Genomic DNA, 26,687 nt, shown 5'->3' on the forward strand with positions numbered 1-26,687 from the left:
GCACTAAGATCGATCCTAAAGGAAACACGTGGCCATAGAAATGATCCTAAAGGAAACATCTGGCCATTTAAATGATCCTAAAGGAAACACGTGGCCATTGAAATGATCCTAAAGGAAACACCTGGCACTAAGAATGATCCTAAAGGAAACACCTGGCTATAGGAACCATCCTAAAAGAAACACATGGCACTAGGAACAACCCTAAAAGGGGACCAAATGCCATTTACTTAGGGACCAAATGCCATTTACTGCCCAGTGGAAAATGCTATTTTTTGCTGCAAATTTCCAGCAGAAATAGGCCCAAAATCTGTCTTTGAGCCCATTCCCCAAACGTGAGTGAAGCCAGCATTGCCTCAAGGCCAAGCGCTGCTGAGGAGGGCTGAGGCTCAGCCCAAATCCCTCCCCACACCCAACCCCATGTCCAGGATGGGACCCCACAGAAATGAATCCCAAAGTGCAGCAGCCCCTGCCCAGCCCTGATGCTGCACAGACACAAAACTGGCTGGGAACCCTCTGCTCTTTTACAGACTGTGTGGTTGAAAATAATTAACATTGCTGTTATAAAGCTGTGAAGAGACAACTTCACCCTGGTCCCAGAGTGAAGGCTTGGGACCTGAAGGGTCATCTTGTCCCAGTCCTTCCATTCCCCATTGTGGAACCCAAACACCAAAATCCCAACGCAGTTACTGCAGCCTGGGCTGTTGGAGAGTCCTCATGGCAAAGCAGATTCTTGCCTCTGGTTGCACAGTCAGCCCTGTCCTGAAAACCCCACCCTGCCATCACAGGGACAAGCAGCAGAAACCCCTGGAGGAAACTCAATCAGCTTTTGGTCAGGCGTGGCAGAAACCCTGAGGTGTGCCACTGGTGTGGTGCCAGGTGTTCACTGAGGGCACAGATTTGGCAGTTTGGCTATACAGGAGCTGATGCTATCAGAATTATGAAACACTTGGAGAGGGAAGAAAATCTTCCTGTTATGAACAATTTCCTTGCACATGCCACAGGCTGAATTAGGAAGAACAACTAGACACAGTCCACTTTTAGAATTGTACCCCGAATAAAGTGGATGCCCTCGAACAAATGGATCTCACCAGGTGGGTTCAGGGTCCCTCCCAACCCAGCCCAGCCTGGCATTCCCTGGTCCCACAGTGCCACTGCTCACTGGTTCCTGCACGCCTCAGTGCTGTTGATTTTGAGCTACCTGGGCTTAAATCAGAGTTTGCTTTGCTGTCCCAGCTGAGCAGAGCAAGCAGCATTTGCAATCTGCTGTGGGTTGTACACACACCCAGAGCAAGGGAGAGGAGCAGGAGATTTCCAGTGCTGATTACAGAGCCCCATGTAATCAGTGGGATTACAGAGAGGAATTGCACTAGACACAGCTCCAAGCCTCCCAAAGTGAGACACATGCTCCAATAACAGCTGGGGAACAGGTGGAGGCTCAAGACAAAAAGTCTGGAAGCACAGCAATAAATCATGGAACCTGCCCGTGTGACACCCCGGCTCCATCAGGCAAAATGAATTGCTGAGCACAAAGTGTAATAAAGAGAGATGCCAAGGCATGGTCGTGTCTGCCAGTGGTAATTTGAAGTTGAAATATAATCACACACAATATATATGATAAATAACTCCAGACAAGGTCTCCAATGACAAAGGTAAATAATAAATTTGTGTGGAAGTCAGGATTTACACTGAGGCTGTGAAATGGAAGCAGAGAGATACTGTAAATATTGTCCTTTCCAGGTGATGACTTTAATTTCTCAGACAAGCACCTCTGAAGCTTTCCCAAGGATCTCCTGGACCTGGAATCCACGTTTGCCATCTCTAAAGCTCCAGGACAATATCCATGCTGCCAGCCAGCACTCAGGTCTGAAGGGAGGCATGTGTTTGGCAAGGAGAGGCTCAGCAAAAGATGAATTCTGGAAACTTGTGTCCCAGGGCCGGGCTGATGCATGGCAGAGCCCAGAGCAGAAGGCAGCAGGCAGAGCAAAGCCCTGCCAGGAGCAGAGGCAGCTCCTGGCCTGGGGACACCCCGAGCCCTTCAGCCCCTGCCAGGGAGGGCCCCCCTGGTCCCAGCCTGAGCCCAGCCCAGCCCGGCCCCACAACACCCCTGTGAGCCTCAACAGGGCCCAAAACATCCCTGTGAGCCACAACAGGCCCCAAAACATCCTGTGACCCAAAACAGCCCCAAACATCCTTGTGAGCCTCAACAGGGCCCAAAACATCCATGTGAGCCACAACAGGCCCCAAAACACCCCTGTGAGCCACAACAGGCCCCAAAACATCCCTGAGAGCCACAACAGGCCCCAAAACACCCCTGAGAGCCACAACAGCCCCAAAACACCCCTGTGAGCCTGGGCACTCCTGCAGGGCCAGGGCCACCCCACACACCCCCTGTGCTGAAGGGATTGGGATCTCAGCCCACCAGTGCTGCAATATGAAATGACACTCCCACTCTGAGATGTCCAAGGCAAAATAGGGGTAGTTTGTTTCTGGACCTTGATATTTATAGAATTCCAAAAGTGACCATGGATTGGAAACTGCCACTTCTGTAACCACACTGATCAAACTAACAATTCATTAATTCTCTCCTCCTCCAGAAAGGAATGCAGAAACAATCATTATTTACATGAAAGGTGTGTGAGAAACTCCATTACAAAAAATGTAAACAACAGAAGGCTTAGAAGAACTTTAGAAGGACAGGGCGACACACCAAGGCCACCCCACACACTTTGTGCTGAAGGGATTGGGACCTCAGCCCCCAAGGGCTCCTGCAGGTCTGGGCTCGCCACACACATTGGGGGTGCTGCAGGGGCTGGGGAGCAGAAGGAGCTCCTGTCATGGACAATCTCCACCCCATAACCCCACCATGGTCCCCAGGACACCACTGGAGGGTCTGACCTGCCACAGCAGACCCCAGCCCCTGTCCCAGTGTCCTGGCCAAGCACCAGCAGCCTTGGGAAGGCAGGGAGCAAACGCTGGCAGGAGAAGTGGAGCAGCTCTCCCAAGGAGGGAACAGGGACCTGCCTCAGCCCCAAGGATGCAGCTTCAAAGGAGCCCTCATTAAACCCAGGCTAGGGCTGATTGAGATCTGACTAATTGGGTCTGCTGTACACAGGCAGAGACTGCAGAGGGAGAATATTTAGGGTAAGAGGTGGCCTAGAAAAACCCAGAGCTCCAGTGAAAAATGAACTCAGGTGCGTGTTCCAGAAATGGATTTTTGTCCACAGCTGGACAGGAACTGGGCAGTCTGGGGTGTGGCTGATGCTTCCTGGGGAGCCCAAGGAGGCCGCCAGTGTCCCAGGGCTGCAGGGAAGCTCCTGCTGCTGGTAATGTGATATTCCTGCATCATTCCCCAAATCCCGAACTTTGACATCACCCCGCTGCTGTTTACACTTCATTCTCTTGCAGGGACTGATTACATTGAGGGGATTATCTCTGCTGCCTGCTCTGCTCAGAGCAATAAATGGCTGCCAGCTTTGGTTAATGGCCAAGAGGAACTTCAGGCATTTAATCAATTTCAAAGCTTTTTATTGCAAATATTCTACCAAGAGCTGGTTCCCATTATAAACAAACTATGGAGTGAAAATGAAGAGAACTGTTCTCCCCTCCCCTGGGAAATTGCAATCCAGCACAGCCCTGCCTTTCCAAGGGACTGGAGCTTCTGCTGCTCAGGGCACACAGAGATCTGGGGGTGAAAAGAGGCATTGAAAGAAATCAATGAGTGGCACGTGTGGAAAACGATGAGCACTCCACACCTGAGGCCCAGTCTGCAGAGTTACCCATGCAAAATGTGCAATTGTGTGAGCTACTGACTAATTACCTGATTTGCATATGCAATGTGATCGGAACTGGGCTCTTCCCACAGGGATTGCAGGGCCATTCCAGGGGATGGGAACATTCCTGTCTGCTGCAGGAAGGGAATGACCTGACCACCAGGTTCTCAGTTTCCCAGCAGCTCAGTGCTAAAGCACCACGAGATGCAGGGGAAATCAAACCTTTCCTGGCAGCCCAGCACATCCCTGGGGTGGGCTCTCCATCCTGCTGGGGCTGTGGGGATCTCAGCCAGGCCCTGCTGGAGAGACATGCCCCACAAAACACCCCATAGAATACCCATAGAATAGTCATAGAACATCCATAGAACACCCATAAAATACCCTATAAAACATCCATAGAACACCCCATAAAACGGCACACATTTTCTGAGCACCTGCAGGGACAGTGACTGCCCCACTGCCCTGGCAGCCCCTTCCCATGGGAGCAGCAATAACTTTATTTTTATTTATTTCTAAACCCTTGGGATTAGTCACACACATGTTCCTGTTGAGCTTCCAAGGAACCAAAGCAGTTCCCTTGGGGCGGTCTGATTTTCTATGCCATTAGATTTCCCTTGATTTAATTGTGTCTCACTAAACAGATCGCGGTGACAAACACATGCACAAACTGCATTCCAAGAGTTTTTTCTCCTGCTATAATTAATTCACTCTATGACATATAGAAGATAACCAGCACTGAGAAGGGAGTGTTGTTGACCAGAAGCAAATCAAGAGTTACACCTAAAAATGCAACTATATAAAAATATATCAGGAAGAACTGCATCAGGAAAAGCTAAACAGGTCACTCAGGGAATGCTGTGTGAAACTGACCTCTTGCAAATGGATCTCTTTTGGAGAACAGAAGCAGAAATTCCTGCCCCAGTGCAATATTCTGCTCCCAGCCCCACTGGGAATCTGGGACAGGGAGCTGGTGTGTGGGAACAGCCAGGGACAGCTCCAGGGCCTGGCAGTGGGCAGGGACCTTTCCTGTCGTTTGCTATTAATTATTAATTATTTATTGGTCTCCTCCACACAGCGTGAAATGGAAACTCTCTGGTGTGCTGACCCTGGAGCTATGGATCTGCCAGGTGCCCAGGGCTGTCCATGGAACAAATCCCTGCCCTGCTCCAAGCTGGGCTGTCCCTGCTCCAGCTCCCATCCCCAGCCTTTCCTTGCTCACCAACAGGAAAACTCCTGCCCAAGGAAGAGCCGGGCTGTCATCGATCCAGGCCCAGCTGTCAATAAATTCATTTTCTGTGAGCAAGAGCAGCGCTGTGCCCAGCGCCAGGGCTGGGATGACAAAGCTCTGGGCCTGCCTGGGTTCCAGGGCCGGTGATGGATGAGGGCTCAGCCTCCAGCCCCTTCTGCTCACGGATGCTTTTATTGATCCGGAAAAATTACTCAGCCCAAATTTTCCTGTGCTGCTCTCCAGTCCTGAGGTTTATAGCACAAAGTACCACAGCACTCCAACAGAAGTAAATCTTTACAACCAATACTCTGACAACTGCAGATTCTCCCAGGGACGCTGGGGCAAGAATTAAAAATTCACAGCCAAAAAAAAGAGGGTGGATGTGACCATGCCTCCCCTGGCACAATATGAGGCTGTTTCCTCTCGTCAAACAGGAGAGGCCAATATTTGTAAAATAATTTAGCTGTGGAAAGATGCAAGCAACAACTGAGTGATAATGACAGAAATTCAATTTCCTCCACTGAACTGCCCAAGTGCCCCCAGTCTGTTTGCCTAGGTGGGGTCTGAAATGCTTTTCTTTTTCTGCTCTGGGCCTGTCAGAGGGATCTGCTCCTTCCCCTCACACACCAACCCTCTGAATCCCCCAGTAATTTGCCTACTTGCAATTCATATTTTAGTGCATTAAAAGTCTGCACCCGAATGTCTTGGGCTGAGGAGATTTTCAAGATTTCTCCTGCCATTCATTTGTTGCCCTTCAATATTAATTTGCATCCCCAGTGAAGCTGACAGCTGTCAGGAGGAACAAACCTTTCCACCTGCAACGATCCCATGAATTTGGAGCTGACACACTTGGACTCACTCAGGAAGAAAAAGCTCTTCAGTTGTGGGTTTGAGGTTTGTGTTTTTAAGGAATGAATAACGAGAAAAGAATTCTGGCCGAGGTTTCTCCATTAATGCTGGAGGGGTAAGTGACTGGAATAGGAAATCTTTGCACTCCCCAGGTTTATGGGAATTGCAGAGAATGGATTCAAAGGAGAACATTTTCTAAGTCCCTATCAGGAAGATGTTAGGTCACGTGTGGGTGAGTTTCTGGGCAGGGTGAGCAGCCTTTGCACACACATTTTCCCTCTGGCTGTAGGTCCCTGGGCTGCTCTGATCACAGCAGCTTGCTCTTCCCAGCAGAACTGATCCACACTCATTATGTCTCAATAAAACAGAGAGATTTTCCACCACGGTGCAATCACAGCCGATTTCTCACACGTTGTTTCTCAAACTAACATTTCGTTTGCACCAGTGTTTTATTTTTTAATGGAGTAGGAATAAAACATCTCAATCTTCTCAGACCAAGCTATAAAAGCAACAGAAAAGGAACGAGGCATTGCCCCAATGAGGAAAAAATCTCTTTGGCCACATTTGCTCATATCGGAGCCTGTCAGAATGGATCTGGGGGTTTGAGCAGAGAACACAAGGCTGCAGAGCCATCGAGGGCAGTGTTTCCCCACAGCTGCACTGGGAATTCCAGCCCAGCTCTCCCCAGGAACAATTCCCTATTCCCAATGTCCCATCCATCCCTGCCCTCTGGCAGTGGGAGCCATTCTGTGTCCTGTCCCTCCATCCCTGTCCCAAGCTGTGGGACCAGGCCAGGACACAAATCCATCTCACTGCAGCCTCACACTCCATTCACAGCACAGAAACCTGCACACAAATCCAGGGGGGCTCTGCTTCTCCTGTCCCAGCCTGTCCCTGGCACTGGGGCTGAGCCAGAGCAGCGCAGAGGGAATGGGAACGGGAATGGGAACAGGCTGTGAATCCATCAAGGTTTCATTTGTGCTCCCAGCCCAGCAGCTGCTCCCCTCCTGCAGAGGCAGGTGCTGCTGCAGGGATGATATTGATGCTAAAGCAACAGGCCATTTGCTGATAACGCTGCTCGCTACCACGCTGCATCAAAAACGCTTCTAAATCTCCCAAAGTGCTCAGCTGGGAAACAAAGTTAAACAAAGAAAAATCCTATTTTGAGGAGAAGAGGAGAGAAACAAATCTTTTTCTTGCTTGCTTTCATTCCACAATATTTTTTTTGAAATCACGCTTCAAGTAAAGGCAAAAATAGAAGACACTTAGCTTCTTCTAAAATACAGAGAAATATTTGTTAGCTGAGAAAAACAATTCCAGAGAGTTGATCACTGAGTGCTTTGTAGTCCTGAATTAAGTGCATTAAAACTCAGTAACCCCAACACACCCCTGCAGCCAGGTATCTGCACAGCTCCTCCGGGCCAGTGATCTTGAAGGAAAACCTGATTTGAGCGAGTGCTGGAAACCAAATGGAGCTGCTGATGTCAAACCCTGTGGGGTTTGGAGTGTCCTGCCAGGAAAGCAGATGATCCAGGGGTAACCACGGGAGGGGTCAGAGGAAGAGCAGCACACACTGAAACTATTTGTGAGCACTTCTGGAAAATCCCCCAAAGCTCAGGCTTTTCCCAGAAACACTGCCCCATCCCAGGGCTCCATTCACCCTGTTCCCACCCAGACAACACCCCAGGGCTGGGGAGGGCTCTGGCCAAGGGTTCTGTGCCTCTCTCATAGATTCTTGTGCCTCTACAAGATGGTTTGTACCTCTGTAAGATGGGTTATTATTCCCCTTTTGTAAGATGGTTTGTCCCTCTATAGGATGTCTGAGACAGCTGCCCTTGTTATCATTCTTTCCTTTCTATTCTTAGCTTAGCCAGCCTTCTGATGAAACCTTTTCTTCTGTTCTTTTAGTATGATTTTAGTGTAATATATATAATAAAATAATCAATCAGCCTTCTGCAACATGGAGTCAGATCCACGTCTCTTCCCTCAGCACAAGACCCCTGTGAACACCATCACACTTCTCCTCCTCCTCCTGCCACAGCTCCCCACAGCCCAGGAGGGCTCCTCTCAGTGACAGGAGAGGATTTCTCAGCCGTGCAGAGCTGTTCTCATTGCTAGAGCAGGCACTGACAGCACCCTGCAATTAAACCCCACTCCTCTTTTCCTGCAGCCCATGGATCTCATTCACACCATGAGAGGAATAATTTGATTTATCAAAGCAAGGTGGTGTGGGGTTCTCTGGAACCCTCACAGTGACAGCTCCCCATGGCACCTTGCTCACAGCAAGGCTAAAGCCAAGCCAGGCACAAACACCTCAGGGTCACACAGGACATGGGCAATGGCTGGAGGCATGGATGGGACATTGGGAATTGTTCTATTCTCTGGAATAGAATTCCCAGATTTGCTGTGGCTGCCCCTGGATCCCTGGCAGTGCCCAGGGCCAGGCTGGACACTGGGACACCCTGGGACAGTGGGAGGTGTCCCTGCCATGGAACAGAGCAACGGGATCAGCTTCAAGGTCCCTCCCAACCCAACCCAGTCTGGGATCCTGTGACACTAACAGGAATAATAAATCTGTCTCCAGATTCACAAACATTTCTGAGGACTCTCTGCCACCACCCAGGCATTTCTATGCAGATAATGCAGTTCAAAATGCAGGCAGATCCAAACGCTGGTATTAAAACACATTAAATGAAAATAAATGAGCATGTGCGTGGAGAATTGGGGATGGCAGACCCCCGAGCTCAGCTCACATCCATCTCTGCCTGCAGCCTGTCCCACGCTGGCAGCACAGCCTCATCTCATATTTTACACTCATTCTCCTTCTAAACCACTGAAATTGCCCTCGCTGCATTGACAGCAGTGCAGCTTTATTAAGTTGCCTCAAAGTCCTGCTCTTCATATTTATTCTCTGCCTGTTGCTCATACAAAGCAATCACCGGGCTGGGTGAGAGCTTTGGGGAGTGTTTATGGTCATGTCAGCAGCACCCACCTTAAATAAAACCACACTTGCTCCAGATTGCTGAGATTGCCAGGGAAATTAGAGCAGGAGATGGGAACTCGGATGTGCAGAGGCTGCCTTTGGGCTCAGATGAAAAGAACCAGGTGAATCTATTCTCTAATTCTGATAGAAGTCACAACTCCCACTTGTGTTACCAAACTTCACTCTCATTTGTGGGAAGGAAATGGAAAATTCAGGTGGCAAGGAAAGCACAGACACGTTCCAGGGCCAGCCTCACTGCTGGCAGTTTTTCTCTACAGACAACATTCGTGGCCAGACTAAAAATGACTCCTGAAGGGCCCAAGGAAACAAAAACGGGATTTAAGACGTGGCTACTCAGCAATATTGACTAATTTATCACTGAAATAGCACAAATTAGTCACTGAGACAACTCTCAGGAAGAGAAGAGGTGTCTGTCTTCCTCTGGAAGCAGCTCTGGAGTGAAGCCCTACTTTGTGCAGGAGCACAGAAGGGAGAGTCAGGGGCAGCCAGGCTGGGGCAGCTGCAGGGCTGTAAATCTGTTGTATTCACATTTCTAGAGTCCCATACTGTTGTTATTAGATTTCTAGAGCCCCATACCTTCTCTCGGTGTTTTCTTATGGCTGCAGATCTTCACAGCACAGACTCCTTTTTCTGCATGTGGTTCCTGCTTAGCCAGGGCTCCTTCCAGGCTGTCCCTGCCTGGCCAGCCCAGCCCTTTTATCCCAGTTACCTTCACCAGCCACAGCTGCAGCCCATCGAGAACAACCGGGACACACGGGGCAAGGCCTGTGTACAGATATTCAAGTACAACACTGATATTTTACTAGGACTCAAAGGCCACCTCTACTATATAAATCCAGTCCCAATGGGTCCCTCACAGTACAGGCACCCACCATGCCTTGTGTTCCTCATAAAGCACTGAATGAGTGAAATCTCACCAGGAAAAGGTAACGGGGACCTCAGATCTGTTTTCCCATCCAAGATGGATCACCCTGGGAAGCTGGAGCAGCTCTCTGGAGCCTCCCAGGACTGAACTCCCATCCCCTGAGCCATCCCTTGCCCTGCCTTGCCCTGGTACAAACCAGCTGCTGTTGCAGCCCTTGACGTGGCTCACACTCCCCTGGCAGTGGCTGGAGCAGCAGCTCCTGGCCCTGCCCTGCCCATGGCAAGGTCTGCCCCTCTCCAGCCAGGCTGCAGAGCTTCATTCCTGTTTGTGCCACAGAAAGCAGCAGGAGCTCTGGGCCCTGCTGTGTCCTGCCAGCTCTGCAGATTGGACAATTCCCTGGTTCCAGGTCTGGCATTTGTGTTGTGTCCTGTCCACACGTGAGGCAGATCCAGCTCCTGGGCATTCCCACGTGACAGGGAGAGGGAGAAATTTCTTTTAAAGACTGGAAGCCTTTGGATTTCTAATCTGAGGAACAAAGATTTCCATGCTTATAGAATCTGATGGCAGAGTCCCGTGCCCTTGGGATTTCCATGGCATCAAGATTCCACCATGGCAGCCTCCAGAACGGCAGAAGACTGATTATGGAACACTGATTTTATATCACTGTGAGAGAAATTAACTAATTCATGAACACAAACACATCGATGTGTATTTGATTTACAGCAAGAGAACCATTTCAGATCAGGAAAAGATGAGCCCTCCAATGGTTCTGTGACCTGTGCAGATTTAAATTACCAAGTGGAAAGCCAAGGTTCCGTACTACACAAAAAATACGAGTGTTGTAAAAGCACAAGCATTGCAGTGTGTGGAAAATGTGTATTTTATGATTGGCTTTTTGCAAATATTACAGTGAATGTTATATGTGTTGTGTTAGAAAGTTATGCTGCCTTAATTTTCTTAAGTAGTGTGTTAAATACAGTTTTAAGTTATAACATAAGGTTAAAATAGAAACTATGCTCACCTTCCTCTCCAACAACTCCTAGGGAACACTTTTTTCAAATGGCAGTTGTTCTGCCACTAAGTGGATTTCTCAGGCTGTGAAGAAGCCCAGGTGCTTCCCAGAACTTTTATGGTCAAGGTTAGGAAACTATTTTCCAATTCACCAACCAGCAAAATAATTCAGTTACTCAGAATCCTTGGAGGAACAGCCTCAAACAAGCAAGAGAAGCTTTCAAAAGAGGCAAGAGAAGACAAATTGCACAGGGCTGCTTTGAAGATGTATTACATTTAGTGTGGCCTTAATTACTCACACCCATCATCTCCTTTAATCAAGGGTCAGCTGCTTTATTTGTCAAGAATAGAGGTTTAAGCAATTTTCAATGCAAGATGCAATAATTACACTTTCTGCTAATGAGCCCTTGTGCAGATTATTTGTCACTGTGTATAACGAGGAAGCTCTGCTTTCTCATTCAAAGCTGCAAACGCCACACAGGCTGCAGGAGGGGGGTCCCAGGAGCTCCCCAGGCACCAGGGCACCCATAGGACACCCATAGGACACCCACAGGACACCCAAAGGACACCCAGAGGACACCCACAGGACCCTGCTGCTGCTAAGGCTTTGTCAGAGCATTACCCAAGCTTTGTGCTTGGTCCAAGCTGGGAGCTGCCTTCCCTTGCAGTCGTGGCTCTGTCACAGTGCACAAACAGACAGCAGCAGGCTGTGAGTGGCAGGGATCAGTGTGTTGTGCCTGACAGGAATATTGCACCTCAGCATTCATTTGCATCATCGTTTTGAACCCTTTTTATAGAGCTCGTATTGACTTGCAGAGGTGGCTTGCATTTTAAATCACAGCTATGTGTGTTTCAGCTCCAGCTCAATTTGCTGTATTAGGAAGGTGCAGTTAGCATTTCCCTGTTTGCACAGGAAAGCAGCTGTTCTAAAAAAGCTTTCCCAGGGTTTCTCACCCTCCTGGCCCGGGCTCATGGGGGCTCTGCTGCTCACGTTTCTCTGGGAGATATTTTCTTGAGTAAGATAAAGTGCTTGAACTCAGCTGAATTTTTCTGAGCAGCAAGCTGCAATTTGCACATTGAAAATAATCATTAAAAGTGTATTTTTGTCCCTCTCCATGTCCCCACACAGATCTCTGGATATCTCATTCCCAACCAGCAGAAAACACATTTAAATGTGTTGCAACATCACAAATTTCTGTGTAGTGAGCAAACCAGACAACACCAGCCACAAAAAGGCAATTTTGTTTACTATGCATACAGCATTCAATTTCTACATCCTACACTGTAGAAGCAAACAGCAGAAATATTAATTTCTACCATCCAAAGCTGTTGCTGTGTTTTTCATCCCATGAGATCCACACCCTTGACCACATGGCACACCCTGACCCTCACTCAGGTAACAAGGGTTTGCTATAACCTATAAAACATGACCTGGTACAGAGGTGATATTTTAGCAGTGTATTTATCCATAAAAGTGTCCGGTAAAGTCCACACAGATTTATTGTCTCTATTCTTTTATATATAATAAAAATGTGAAATACTGCACTGTTCTCCATCTCCACGTGTTCGGATGAGCATTAAGGACCCATCTTGGTGCCACGGGTAATTCCTGCTCCTCTCAGGATCCCTGAGGCTGGAAAAGCCCTCCCAGCCCATGGAGTCCCAGATGTGCCCAGCCTGGAGCACTCAGTGCCACCTCCAGGACAGGCACTCCAAGCCTCCCTGGGCAGTTCCAATCCCTGACCCCTTTCCATGGGAAATTCCTGCTGATGTCCATCCAGACGCTCCCCTGGCCCAGCCTGAGCTGTTCCCTGTGCTCCTGTCCCTCTCCCTCCCGTCAGGAGCTGTGCAGTGATCCAGCCTTGCTGGAACAAGTGTGAATTCCTCAGCGCTCCCTGCCCTCCTGTGAAAGCCAACAATAAACTTGGTGTGCCTACAAGTGCCTCTGCATTGTTGGAGGACTTGTCTCGCATCTCATTACTAGCTTCCCTTCATCCTGCAACTTTAATTAGCAGCTCCAGAGTGGGATTTACCCACGGCTGCCATGGGTGAGGAGTGCGAGCTAATGAATTATTCAAAGTAAATTAAGAGACGGAGGGAGTTCTCTTCCTGTCTCCCACTAATACACAGTTCATTAGCAGAGATTTTCACCTGTGACAGTCGCAGGTACCTCACAGGCTGAATTTCTGTGCTCACCTGAAATGGATTCTGTCTCTGTCCCTGGCAGTGTCAGACCCCGAGTTTTGCTGGGAGAGATTTCATTAACAGTGACAGTCAGTAAATTAGATCCCAAAGATGTGGGATATCTTCATTAAACCCAGGCAGGCAGATTCCCATCACCCTGGAACACCCCTGGGAGCCTGGCAGGATCTGGCACCCACCCCAGACCCTTGGGGCCCTGTCTGAAACATCCTGAGAGCTCCCAGAGAAAACATGGAGACATGAGAAAATAAACATGGAGAAATGAGAAACATGGAGAAATGAGAAAGAATGGAGAAATGAGAAAACATGGGGAAATGAGGAAATATGGAGATATGAGAAACATGGAGAAATGAGAAACATGGAGAAATGAGAAAATATGGAGACATGAGAAAACATGGAGAAAAGAGAAAGAATGGAGAAATGAGAAAGAATGGAGAAATGAGAAAACATGGAGAAATGAGAAAATAAACATGGAGACATGAGAAACATGGAGAAATGAGAAACATGGAGACATGAGAGAATAAATATGGAGAAAAGAGAAAATATGGAGAAATAAGAAAGGAGAAAGGAGAAACATGGAGAAAAGAGAAAGAATGGGGAAATGAGAAACATTGAGAAATGAGAAAACATGGAGAAATGAGAAAATAAACATGGAGAAATGAGAAACATGGAGACATGAGAAAATAAACATGGAGAAATGAGAAAACATGGAGAAATGAAAAAATATGGAAAAGGAGAAAATATGGAGACATGAGAAAATATGGAGACATGAGAAAACATGGAGAAAAGAGAAAGAATGGAGAAATGAGAAAACATGGAGAAATGAGAAGGTATGGAGAAATAAGAACATATGGAGAAATAAGAAAATAAATATGGAGAAATGAGAAACATGGAGAAATAAGAAAACATGGAGAAATGAGAAAACATGGAGAAGCTCATCCAGCTCCACCACGTGCCCCTGCCCCAGGTGCTCCAGCCCCAGTGTCCAGCCTGGCCTGGGGCAGTGCTCTGCCCTGGGCAGCCTGTGCTCCAGTCTTTAATGCAGTTTAGTGCATGAGCTGTATGTGTTTTGAGTCACTAAAGAAATCAGATTTTTAGCATTAAAATCAAACAACAATTTAATGTATTTAAAAGAACAGAATTAATTGCACAATGACACCCACTAACACTCAGAAACAAAGTTCTGGATCCAGGAAATCCTCACAAGAGCCCGTGGAGGTTCTCTGCTGTGACACCAGCAGGGCTGCTGGGGGGAGCTGGGATTCAGCACAGCCCTGCACCCCTCTGCCCTGAGAAAAAAAGCATTTCTCCCTCCCCTCTGCCCAAGAAACCCCTTCCTGACACCATCCAGCTCAGCAAAGGGCCCCCAGGTACCTTCTGCAGAGGCAGCCAGCCCCGAGAGATGAGGAGCCCTGCGCTGCTCTGAGAGCTGATTGCAGCAGCTAATTGCCTCTAAAACCCTCCCTTCACAGTGAAGTTGGAATTGCTCACTTTCAGCTTTTAGTCATTAGTTTGCACTATGGGTTTTTTGCCAAGATTGGGTTTTGGGAGGTTTCTGACATTAAAACATTCTCCAGCACAATGAGGGTGCCTAATGCCGCTCTGCCAGGCTAATTAGCCAGGGCTCCTGAAGCTTCTCCCTGTAAACATTCTTTATTTCCCACACAATATTTCTGTCCCTGCTCTGCCCCTTTCTGCTCTGCCAGCAGCCTTGGGAAAGCAGGTCCCAGCACGTTTCCACATCAGCAAAGCTTTGGGTTCTCCTCCATGCCCAGCTGTGCCCATCTCTGGATCTTTGCCCTGCTGTTGACTTAGGCCCAGCATAAATCCTGGTTTTAAAACAGACCCAGCTTATTGGGATGTCCCTTTGAGCAGCTTCCTCTTTGTAATCTCCCCTTCCTCTCATCCCTGAAAGTGTCAGCAGGAATTTCCCCATGGAAAGGTGCTCAGGCCTTGGCACAGCTGCCCAGGGAGGTGCCCAAGGCAGAAGAGTCATTTCCTGGGGATTAAATGAGACAGAAGGGATTTTATCCTCTTTTAGTCAGCTCCTTGGTAGGTATCTACAGGGACAGTTCAGCGGGTAAAGTGAACGTTCCAGTTTGCAAATCTGAAATAGAAAACATCTCTCATGGAGAGGGTGCCACCCTCCTGGAGCTGCGAGCTGAGCTTCCAAGAGCAGAGAGAGAGGAAAGGAGGGAGTAACCAAGGGGACCCAGAGGGATCCAAACCCTGCCTGCAGGGCAAAAGTGTGGGGTAACAGGAATGTTCAAAAAGGAATAAAAAAATTGAAAAAAAAGGAGGAATTTCATGAGCTTTACCTAAAAATTGCATTCACAGCCATATTCATGAAACCATCCTTTGAGAACAGATGGTCGATAACCTAAATAATTTTTAGTTTAGGCTCCAGTTTTGCAAGAAATCTGAAATATTCTGTTTCTGTACTAGTCTTGCCCTGGAAAGAGAAGCTGATTAAATTAATGTAGAAATAAGTTTTAGAGGATCTTGCCTGGGCCCTTTCCTGCAGGACTTGGCACAACGTGAGGCTCCCCAGCATCCTGGAAAGCAAAGAGCTGTGCCCATTCCTGGAGCAGATCCTGCAAGGGGGAAGTGCCACAGCTCTGCCGAGCCTCTGAGACTGCATTTCCCTAAAAATATCACTTCCTGGGGAAAATGGAGCACCTGTGCAAGAGGCACCCTCAAACATTCCCTTTTTGGGTCCCCAAACCCACACGCTCAGAATAGACATTGCCACACGGAGCCAAGCGCTGCTGAAGCCAAATATGATCACTAAAGCACCTAAATCTTCATTTCCTTCTGCATCACACCACCAGGTCCAACAGATCTTTATGTGGAGCAAAGGCTTTTGTTATTTATAACCACTTTCAGACCATTTTTCAGTATGGGTTTGAACTTACACCAACAAAGATGATAAAATTACCTTCCTTCTTAAATAATCAAGCCAGTCTACTAATGTAAAATTAATGGCATGGAATGAAAACGTTGGGCAGTTTCAAAATAAATTAAGTGTGGAAGCAGGTTACGTTTAATCAAGCTGTCATGCAAATTAGCAGCCTCACTCTGTGAGGACTATTTAAAGAATTTCTTACTGGTGAAAATGTTTTTGGAAGCACGACAGGAACAGTCTCTGTTTTGTTGAGGCCCAGGAATGTTAAAAGCTCCCCCAGAGCAGGGTCAGAGTGTGGATTCTGCTGGGAGGGAAGGGCCACACCAGGGCTGGGGCAGCCTGGGCCAACATCCCCAGCAAATCACAGAATCTGGGATGCTGCAGCAGCTGCCAGAGCAGAACATGCCACCCAAAACAGAGCGAAACAAAACAAAAGGAAAAAGTGAAAGCAAACAAAGCAAGGAAAAACACCAAACCAAAACAAAACCAACCCAAACAAACAAAACAATTCTACAAACACAGAATTCTTATGGGGGAGAAATGCACAGACTGGTTTGGGTTGGCAGGGACTTGAAATCTCATCTCATTCCAAAGCCCTGCCATGGCAGGGACACCTCCCACTGCCCCAGGTGCTCCCAGCCCTGTCCAGCCTGGCCTTGGGCACTGCCAGGGATCCAGGGGCAGCCACAGCAAATCTGGGAATTCTGTTCCAGCCCATTCTCTTCCACACCCAACCTGTTGCCCAGCAGTGCCCCTGTCCCCATGGCAGTCCCCTGTCCCCAGCAGTGTCTCTGTCCCTCCCTCCTGTCTCTCCCAGCCCACGGGACTCCATTCCAGCTGGGAGCCCAGCCTGGGCACTGCTCTCTGTGTGTTTGGGGCTGCACCCAGCTCTGCTGAGCTCCCCTTGTGCCCTGGGCACTGCTCTGTGTGCCTGGCACCGCACCCAGCCCTGCTGAGCTCCCCCAGCCTCGGGTTCTGTGCCCTGGGCACTGTTCTCTGTGTGTTTGGGGCTGCACCCTGTGCCCTGGGCACTGCTCTCTATGCCCTGGCACCGCACCCAGCCCTGCTGAGCTCCCCAGCCTCGGTTCTGTACCCTGGGCACTGCTCTCTGTGTGTTTGGGCTGCACCCAGCTCTGCTGAGCTCCCCTGTGCCTGGCACTGCTCTCTATGCCCTGGCACCGCACCCAGCCCTGCTGAGCTCCCCTTGTGCCCTGGGCACTGCTCTCTGTGCCTGGCACTGCACCCAGCCCTGCTGAGCTCCCCCAGCCTCGGGCTGTGTGCCTCCTGCCCTCCTACACCAGCCCACCGAGGGGAACAGTGCAGGAGAATGATTTCCTGTAGCCAAATTTATTTTTAATTCCAGCGTGATGGTTCTGGGCTGGCTGCCTTGAAAAGCTTGATTGCTGTGAATTTCATCCACTTTTTTGGTTCTGTGACTTTCCATGTTTTATACATGTCCAAATCCGTTTTCCTCTCGCAAGATTAGCTGAGGGAGGGCTCAGAAGGGATATTGTTTTGAGGTACTAATGCAGATTAAAGAGTGGAATGGAAGGTTAAGGATGACTCAGTGCATTTCTTTATCTCTGTGGGCTGAGGTGGCTGTGACTCAGGGCACAGCCAGGCCAGGAGCCAGGAATGCAGAAGGGGGAAGGGGATGCTCAGGAGGAGTCCATGGAGCCCCAGAGGTGTTTGGGGAGATGATCTGGTCAGCACAGCTCCAATAAATCATGAGGGAACCCAGCACCCCATTGAGAACAGCTCAGGTAAACAATGAATCATGGGGGAATCCAGCACCCCTCTGAGAACAGCTCAGGTAAACAATAAATCATGGGGGGAATCCAAAACAGCCCTCTGAGAACAGCTCAGGTAAACAATGAATCATGGGGGAAATCCAGCACCCCATTGAGAACAGCTCAGGGTAAATATCCTGGGCTGATGCTTGGAACTGTGGGTGCAGAAACCAAAGCCCCTCCAAGAAACCAAAGCTGGAGGAGGTCACTAAACCTGAGTTTGTGTGAAACCCAGAGAACCAAACACTTCTTTCGGTTGAAGAATTTCTTCCCAATGCCCAATGCAAACCTGCCCTGCTGCAGCCCCTGTTCCTGCAGGATGCCCTGGGATCCCCTCTGCTCCCAGCCCGAGCTCTCCCCTCCCTGGGGCCACCAGAAATGTAACACCAAGGGGGTTTATGCAGGCTAAAATAAAAAAAATCACAAACCAAATACTAAATACCATAATTAAATTAATTTGAAACTAATTTCTGACCATGTGCAGGACTCTATACAAAAAAAAAAAAGGAAATAAAAAGAGCTGTGACAAAAGCTATATTTTGTTCTCCCTTCCTCTGCTCTTTAATAGTCTCTGAATGAAAAGTCTAGTACAATTTTCTAGTCCACTTGTTCCAGCCAGGGGGAAAGCTGCTCGTTATAATTAGGCCACTTTCATAACAGATTTGCTGCTGCCCCTCGTGCCGTGGATGTGGCCTGGGCTCTGCACCTGGGAGCTGGGGCACAGTCGCTGCCCAGCCCTGCCCACAGCCCATGGGCACAGCAGCAAAGCTGCACAGGAACTGCCCAGAGGGGTCTCTCCTAGAGGGGTTTGGGCTGGAAGGAGCTGTGAGCACCCAGAGATCACCCCACTGAGCCCATGAGTGAGCACTGCACCCTCTGCTCAGCCCTCACCCCACTGAGCCCAGCCATGGGTGAGCACTGCACTCCCTGCCCAGCCCTCACCCCACTGAGCCCATGAGTGAGCACTGCACCCTCTGCTCAGCCCTCACCCCACTGAGCCCATGAGTGAGCACTGCACTCCCTGCTCAGCCCTCACCCCACTGAGCCCATGAGTGAGCACTGCACTCCCTGCTCAGCCCTCACCCCACTGAGCCCATGGGTGAGCACTGCACCCCCTGCCCAGCCCCAGCTCTCTGCAGCCCCACCTGTGTCACAGACAGCTTTTATGGAAATCCTTTCCTTAGGACTTTTCCTCCTGAGAAGCTGGGAGGCCTCAGGAACAAAATGCAAACAACGGTTATCTGCTGCTGTGGAATGCAACAGGTGCATCTGGGATTGGGCTCATGTGGTTGTTTGTAATTAATGGCCAATCACAGTCAGCTGGCTCAGACAGAGAGCAGAGCCACAAACCTTTGTTATCATTCTTCGCCATTCTATTCTTAGCTTAGCCAGCCTTCTGATGAAATCCCTTCTTCTAATCTTTTAGTAGAGTTTTAATGTAATATATATCATAAAATAATAAATCAGCCTTCTGAAACATGGAGTCAGATCCTCGTCTCTTCCCCAGTCTGAGACCCCTGTGAACACCATCACACATCTGGGCCCTGTGAGTGAGCTCAGCAGCAGAGGGAGGGCACCCAGGCAGGCCATGGACCAGGGGATGCTCCAGGGACACCAGGTGTGCCCGTGGGCACTCAGAGCTGGCAGGTGCAGGGCTGGAAAAGCAGGGGCAGAGACTCAGGAGGCATTGGCCACCCCAGTCCCCTGCTGGCACCAGAACTGGAGCTCCAAAGGGCAGTTCCATCTCCTTGGTCAGTGCTCAGAGCCCAGCCCTGCCCCCATGGCAGATGGCATCAGGGGTCATGCACAGCTGGTGCTGAGCCCTGTCACAGCTCCATCCCCTGAGCCACTCACCCCGTGTCAGCTGCCATGTTCAGCACCCTGGCCTGGCCATGCTGCAGCTCCAGCTCCCCCTGGATCCAGGTGACACCACAATTACTGCAGGACAGGTGATGGGGCAGCTCCCAGGCCAGGCTGAGCCTGCCCAGGGTCCCTGCCCTGGGACATCAGCCGCTCTGTCACACACAGTGACAAGGAGAAAGCCATTAAGGCTCTGTTTTCTCCTCAACACAACGGCCCCTTGGAACAAATCCCAGTTTGCATCCCTTACTGACTCCTTGTTTTGTTAGTTCCTCTGCAGAGCAGCTGAAACATTCGCCATCATTTAAAATGATAAATTATTTTAATTTGCGCTGAATTTATTTATTATTGCCACGCAGACAAGAGGCAAGTGCCATAATGTGCTCGTTTAATAATTGGCAGGGATTGGGAAGAGGAAATTCTTATGCAAACAACAACTTCATCTACTGGGGTGTGCACTGGGGCCTGCAGGTCCCATGGTCACATTTCAGCAATGAAACCCCATGGAGCCAAAGGATTTATGACCCAAATTGCACCAGAATATCAAGGGGATGGAAGTCAAGAAATGAACCTTTAGAAATCATAAAGGAAAGAAGGGGACTTTTGTATTTGTTACACTCTGCACAGACTATTTATATATACTTACTATAATATAAATAAATACTATAAATATTTACTATTTATATATATTTACTGTATTTATTACACTCTACCAGTGCCTGTGCTCACAGTCACACCCAGCCCTGGGCAGGCACTGGGGGGACTGGGATGCACCCAAAAATTAGAGTATCCCAAAATTCCAATTGCTGTGTGGAATCACTGCCCACCTTCTCTCCTCCTGCTGCAGAGCTCCTTTCCAAATGCTGGTTCTCAGTAACACAAATGACACTGGGTGGGGATCTGACAGAAAGCCACAGCTCTCCCAGGACACCATCACTCCTTGGGGCAAGGGATCTGAGCGATAAAGGATGGCTCTTCTTGGAAAAGAAGGCAAAACTGGTCAATCCCAATCTCCAACAGTCACTGGCCCCTCAGTAATTTAATTTAAATATGAATTAGGCACCCACATCGTCCTGAGGAGCTGCTCAGCATTGGGTGCAAGGTTTCCCTGGTAGAGGTGCCCCAGCCCCATCAGTAATTTAATTTAAATATGAATTAGGCACCCCATGCTCCTGAGGGGCTGCTCAGCTTTGGGTGCAAGGTCTGCCTGGCAAAGGTGCCCCAGCCCCATCAGTAATTTAATTTAAATATGAATTAGGCTCCCCATGCTCCTGAGGGGCTGCTCAGCTTTGGGTGCAAGGTCTGCCTGGCAGAGGTGCCCCAGCCCCACAGGCTCCCCAGCCATTCCCAGGCCTGGGATCCAGGGATCCATGGGATCCACAGCTTGGGCAGGATGCCCAGAGCTCCCAGGGTAAATCCTGGGTCCTGACCTTAACGCTGAGGTTTTGTTTTGAGCCCCTGGAGGCTGAGGAAGCCCAGGCAGGGCTCTGATCCCAGACCACAGAGCACACCATCCCAAACTCCTCTAGAACCACACACTGCTGAAAAGATCTCGTGCTTCTTTAAAAGCCGTGACAGCCTCTAAAGCCCAATTTGCTGCTCTGACACAACGCACAGGTACTATAAAGGTACTCTCACTCACACTTGGCTTCATTACCCGGGAGCTTTGAGGAAAACAAAACACACAATAAAAACCTTGACTCGCTAGAAAAACACTTTTGATCATCTTCAGCTGTGCACGTTCTGATCTCCAAGGGGGGATCTGGGCTCCAAAGTGCAGGCAGGGTTTGCAGGCTCTGCCTGGGGGAGCTCCAGCACGGGAAAAGGGCAATTCCTGCTTTTCCCACAGCACCAGCAATGCCTCCTGCTGCCATGCCCAGGTAGGCTCTCCTCTGCCCTCCCCACATCCCCTTCCACCTGCCAGGAAGGGGGGAGCAGCCCCCAAAACAGCTGGAGGGGGGCTCTGTTTCCCCTGGGTACCCAGCCCTGCTCAGGCAGGGAGGGAGGGGACACAGGAGGTGGCACAGGAGGTGACACAGGAGGTGACACAGGCTGTCCCTGCTGGCTCCCCTGCATTTGTCACCTCTCCTAAACCACTCCTCTCCCGAAATTGCCCCTTGTGCTGTCAGTGAGATGGATGTGCAGGAGCACAGGGTGATGGAGCACAGGGTGATGGTGGAGCACACAGGGTGGTGATGGAGCACAGAGTGATGGAGCACAGCGTGAGCCCTCTCCTGACAGGGGACCACAGCAAAACCTGGTTCTGGTTCTGAACGCCCAGCCTGCTTCCTGAACTCCTACCAGTGCACCACACAGCAATTTATTCTTTTAATAAAACCACGGCTTCAGAACTCGCTCTCCTTCCTCGTGTGTTCTCATAAAATCTTAACCAGCTGCCTGGGAAGAATGCAGAAAGGATGCAGGATGGAATTCTACTGCTGAAAATCAGTGCCTTCCCAGAATTGTTCTGCCATGCAAAACAACTGCGTTGCTGACAGAATTTCTCCTAACGCCAACAGACACAAACAGTTGGGGCTGCGGGGATCCATCACCCATTGAAACCAAACAAAGGGGAGCAGCTTTAATTACTGAGGCTGCAGAAATAACTCATCACAGGCACAGCTCCTCACCTAAGGAGGGGTTTCCTTTAAAATCCTGTGCTGAGGAGCTTCTGTACCAAAACAGGTGCCCAGTGACACCCTGGGCAAACCTTCTCTTCTGTCAGAGCCTCGGGAAGGGACACGTGGGCACTGTGACTGCTGCTGTTGGAGTGCTGGCCTGGGAGGCCATGGGACAATCCCAGCACCCTGTGCCACCTGGGGACAATCCCAGTATCCTGTGTGGGGACAGTCCCAGCACCCTGTGCCACCTGGGGACAATCCCAGCACCCTGTGTCACCTGGGCACCTGGGGACAGTCCCAGCTCTCAGTGCCACCTGGGGACAATCCCAGTATCCTGTGTCACCTGGGGACAGTCCCAGCACCCTGTGCCGCCTGGGCACCATCCAGCCCCCCACAACCTGGCACAGGGTGCGAGGGCACCACCCGCAGGGCCATGGGTGAGGGCTGGGGTCTGGCTGGGCAGCAGCAGCAGCAGCCAGAGAGCCATGCTCCAGGAGCACCTGGACAGGGAGGGAATGATCCTCATGAAAACGCTGTGTGCTCGATCCAAAATGGATTGATTACTCTGATATATGAATTAGCCATCTAAAAAGAGGGAGCTGAACTTTTTTACAATGTTAGCACACAGAGGCTTCTCCTGGAGAGCCCAGCAGCCCAAGGAGCCTTTACTCCCCATCTTCCGGCAGACAATGGAACCTCGGGGCCAGAGCTGGGGCCGGGACCAGCTCAGCCTGGCCTGGGCTCACCCAGAGGAGCTCTGTGCCTTCTACCCTGGCACATCGGCACAGAACGAGACTCTGGGGTGGAAGTTTGTCCCTGTGCTCTCACCCTCGGGGCACGGGCAGATGTGCCCAGCTGCAGCCGGAGCCCCGGGGCTGTGTGTCCCAGCGAGGGCAGCCCCAGGCCCGGCTCGGCGCGGCTCCAGCCCAGCCCGGAGATGACCCTCGGGCTGGAAATGCCGCCTCGGAGCCGAGGGAGTGCCGCCCGTGTCCCCGCGGGACCTCAAACCGGAGCTGCTGCCCTCGCACCCACGGACCGGTGGTGAATTTTAGGGTAAATGTGGTGAATGTGGCACAGGGAGGCTGAACCCCGAGCAGAGAGGGGGGACCAGCCCTTGCTGGCCCGGGGAGCCCCGGCCATCCTCCGGGACCCAGAACAGCGGAGCGCAGCCCGCCCCGGTGCCGCGGGCACGGCTGGGCTCAGACAGCTCCGAGCTGCGGGAGCGAACTGCAGATGGCTTCTCCAGCCCCTGGAGCTCAAACAAGAGCCCATTGCCGATAGTTCCAACAGCTAGAGCAACCACTGTAATGTGCATTGAGGTACATTCACAGCACCTGCAGCCAGGGACACCCAGAGGAGCAGAGGGCTGGAGAGCCTGGGTGCTGCTCACGCTGCCACCCCGCATTTCCCCTCTCAAAGCAGAATAACCCCGATTAAAGCTAGCCTGCCGAGGGCACGGGAGCGAGAGGAGCTGGTCAGAGGGCACAAGGAACGAGAGGAGATGGTCGGGGGCACAGGGAACGAGAGCTGGTCAGAGGGCACAGTGAATGCGAGGAGATGGTCAGGGGGCACAGGGACGAGAGGAGATGGTCAGGGGGCTCAGGGAACGAGAGCTGGTCAGAGGGCACAGTGAATGCGAGGAGCTGGTCAGAGGGCACAGGAACTAGAGAAGCTGGTCAGGGGGCACGGGAAGGAGAGGAGATGGTCAGGGGGCAAAGGGAATGAGAGGAGATGCTCAGAGGGCACGAGGAGCAGATCCAGCTGCAGCACAGAATTCCAGCATCCCACCGCCCCGCAGCACAGACATTCCGGCATCCCACCATCCCACTGAAGCACAGAATTCCAGGATCCCACCACAGCACAGATATTCCCCCACCCCACCGCCCCGCAGCACAGAATTCCCCCATCCCATCACAGCACGGACATTCCCGCATCCCAGCGCCCCGCTCGGGGCTCGGCAGCGCTGCCGGCGCTCCCCGCAGCAGCCTCGGCACAAACGCAGCCCGGCCCTCTCCGGGGATGCTCCCAGCCCCAGCTCCATCCCGTTTATGTAACCCCAGCGAGCTGCGGACAGGCCTGGCAGCCGGGATGGGCTCCAGCCGAGCCCGCCTTGGAGCAATTGCAGCCGTCCTTAAAAAGGCACTTTGGAACGGGTCTGGGCACTAACAGCGTTTAATAGTGCCTGAGTGGGTCTAACAGCCTGAGAACCCACCGAGTTACCTTCCCTGCAACGGTACAAAAAAACCACTTTTTAATTATTATTTCCTCTGATTCTCCATTTGTGCCACGGAAAGCACGAGGACCTGAGCACGTCTCAAAATACAGAGGATAATTGAGGTACACATAAAAACCACTTGTCAGCTGCCCTACATAGACATCTACTGTATTTTCAGGAGCTACTACAACAGGAGCAGCCTAAAAACGCTTCCAAATTCCTACCGAAAATGCCTCACGCAGCATTTTACAGCAGACTCTTGGATCACTAAAAATGCTTATGGATAAAATGCATTGCAACCTGGAGATTCCCGTGGCAGCCCAGCAAAAAACAATACAGCCAGAGACTTCCTAGCTGAGAAGTGCTGCTAATTAAATCAGATTTCTCACCAGCCAGGAGCTTCAACCATATTCCAGAGAGGGAGAAAATGGGGGTTTGAACTGTAGTAGATCAAGGCAAAGTACAACACACGGATAAAAAGTTGGAGTGGGGGCTGGGGGTAATTAAATCAGGGCAGAGGATTGCTGAACACAAACCAGGAGGAAAGGTTCGAGTGGATTGTGGTGTCTGAGCGCCGGTAAACAAATTTTGCTCCAGTCAAGAGACAGGAGATCCGGGAGCACGGGGTCCATTAGGAGAGGCAGGAACGGAGCCACGGCAAGCACAAAACCTCCTCGTGGCACGGAGCCAGCGCTCCGATCGTTGGGAAATATAGAACTGTGTATCAAAATAAATAATGCCGATGGTAGTGCTCCTGGCAGGGCTTAATCGTCCTCTCCCTGCCACAGCCCCGCGCTGCTCGCTCTGCAGAGCCCCGGAAACCAAAACTGCATCATTTCACCCCAACAGCCCATTCCTAAACTTCCAGCAACAGCCAAGGCTTCTCAAACAGAATGGAAAAGGGCAAACCGCGGAACGAACCCGCGCGGGAGCCGGCGGGCGGCCCGGGGCTCAGGGCTGCGGGTACCGGCCGGCGCTGGGGACGAGTTCCCGCATCCCGGGAGCATTCCCGGGGCACCCCCGGGGCACCTCGGGCCCGGCGCCGCCGCAGCATCCCCGCCAGCCAGGGGCTCGGCCGGAGCCTCCCCGGGCAGCCCGGGGATGGACGGATGGATGCACGGATGGATGCACGGATGGATGGATGCTGCGGCAGCGCATCCCGCCCGCCCGCGGCCGCCTCCTACCTCAGCACGGCCGTGTCCCCTTTCCTGACCACCAGGTTGTCCACGGCAGAGCCCGGGAAGTCTCCGCCCGGCGCGGCCAATCTCCCGGGAGGCAGGAACCAGCAGAGGCCGAGGAGCACGATGGCCAGCCACTGGTGGGAGCCCCGCGGCGGCGGCAGCATCTCCGCTCCGCGCCGGCCCCGGGGAGCGGGCGAGCGCTGCTGCTGCTGCCGGCGAGGGCGGCCCGGGCTGCGCTGGCGGCGGGCGGCGGAGCGCGGCTGCTCCCGGGCGGCCGCCGCAGCATCCAGCGCGGGCGGAGGGCAGCGCGCCCGCTCCGCTCGGCACGGCTCGGCGCGGCTCGGCTCCGCACGGCTCGGCTCGGCTCCGCTCGGCGGCGGGCGGTCCCCGCTGCCAGCCCGTTGCCACGCAGCCGTCGCCTTGGCAACCGGCCCGGCGGCGGAGGATGCTCGGCCCTCTTTGCCGGGCTCCCCGCTCCGCCCTCCCCGCGGCCCGGCCCGCGGCCCCAGCCCCCCCGATCCGCCCCCCCGGAGCACGGAGTGAAAATCGGCCGCCTTGCCAAGAGCCGGAGCACCCGCGGCAGCGCCGGGAACGGCACCGGCAGCTCCAGCCAGCGGCCCCCGGGACACGCTGGAAGCTCCAGACCTTTCTGGAACGGAGGGCTGCCCACTCTGGTACTTTCACTTCCTAATATTCTACCTAGAAAAAAAGATTCTAGGCTACAGACCTTCTCCAAAGAGCAAGTAAACCACTGGCAGGTTATTTCCCCAAATTCTACCAGGAAAGCCAGAGACCTTTACCAAGGAGAAAGAAAAATCACCAGCAGATTATTTCCTAGAATTGACCTAAGACATTCAGAGATCTTCACCAAGGAGCTAAAACCCCACTGCTCTGTTATTTCCCACAATTCTACCAGACCTTTGCCAAGGACCTAAAATCCACTGAAAGATTCTTCCAGGATGTTGAGAAGCCTTTGCCAAGGAGCAAAAATCCGTTGACAGATTATTTCCCAAAATTCCACCGGGAGAGCCAGAGACCTTCACACCAAGGAGGGACAAACCACCCACATTTCTGCCCAGGATTCCAGCAGGGCGGGCATCTGGAGACCCTGCCTGACAGATTCCACCAGGCCATCAAGAGCCTTTCCCCAAGGAACATAAATCCACTCACAGATTATTTCCAAAAT

At 51.4% G+C, this 26,687-nt stretch overlaps 1 protein-coding gene across 4 annotated transcripts in view; it reads right to left on the reverse strand.

Annotated features, from left to right (window-relative positions):
* The window catches only part of NEGR1 (neuronal growth regulator 1), a 152,392-nt gene extending 126,531 nt beyond the window's left edge, over nucleotides 1-25,861 (reverse strand). For all 4 annotated transcript variants that reach the window (XM_064719928.1, XM_064719927.1, XM_064719925.1 and 1 more), the window contains exon 1: nucleotides 25,505-25,861. In XM_064719928.1, coding sequence (XP_064575998.1) covers nucleotides 25,505-25,665 — 161 coding nt within the window. In that variant the 5' untranslated portion in view covers nucleotides 25,666-25,861. The remainder of the gene's footprint in view (nucleotides 1-25,504) is intronic.
* Nucleotides 25,862-26,687: the final 826 nt, after the last annotated feature.

The sequence above is a fragment of the Zonotrichia leucophrys genome, chromosome 8 (assembly GCF_028769735.1).
Source record: "Zonotrichia leucophrys gambelii isolate GWCS_2022_RI chromosome 8, RI_Zleu_2.0, whole genome shotgun sequence".
Lineage (NCBI taxonomy): Eukaryota > Metazoa > Chordata > Aves > Passeriformes > Passerellidae > Zonotrichia > Zonotrichia leucophrys.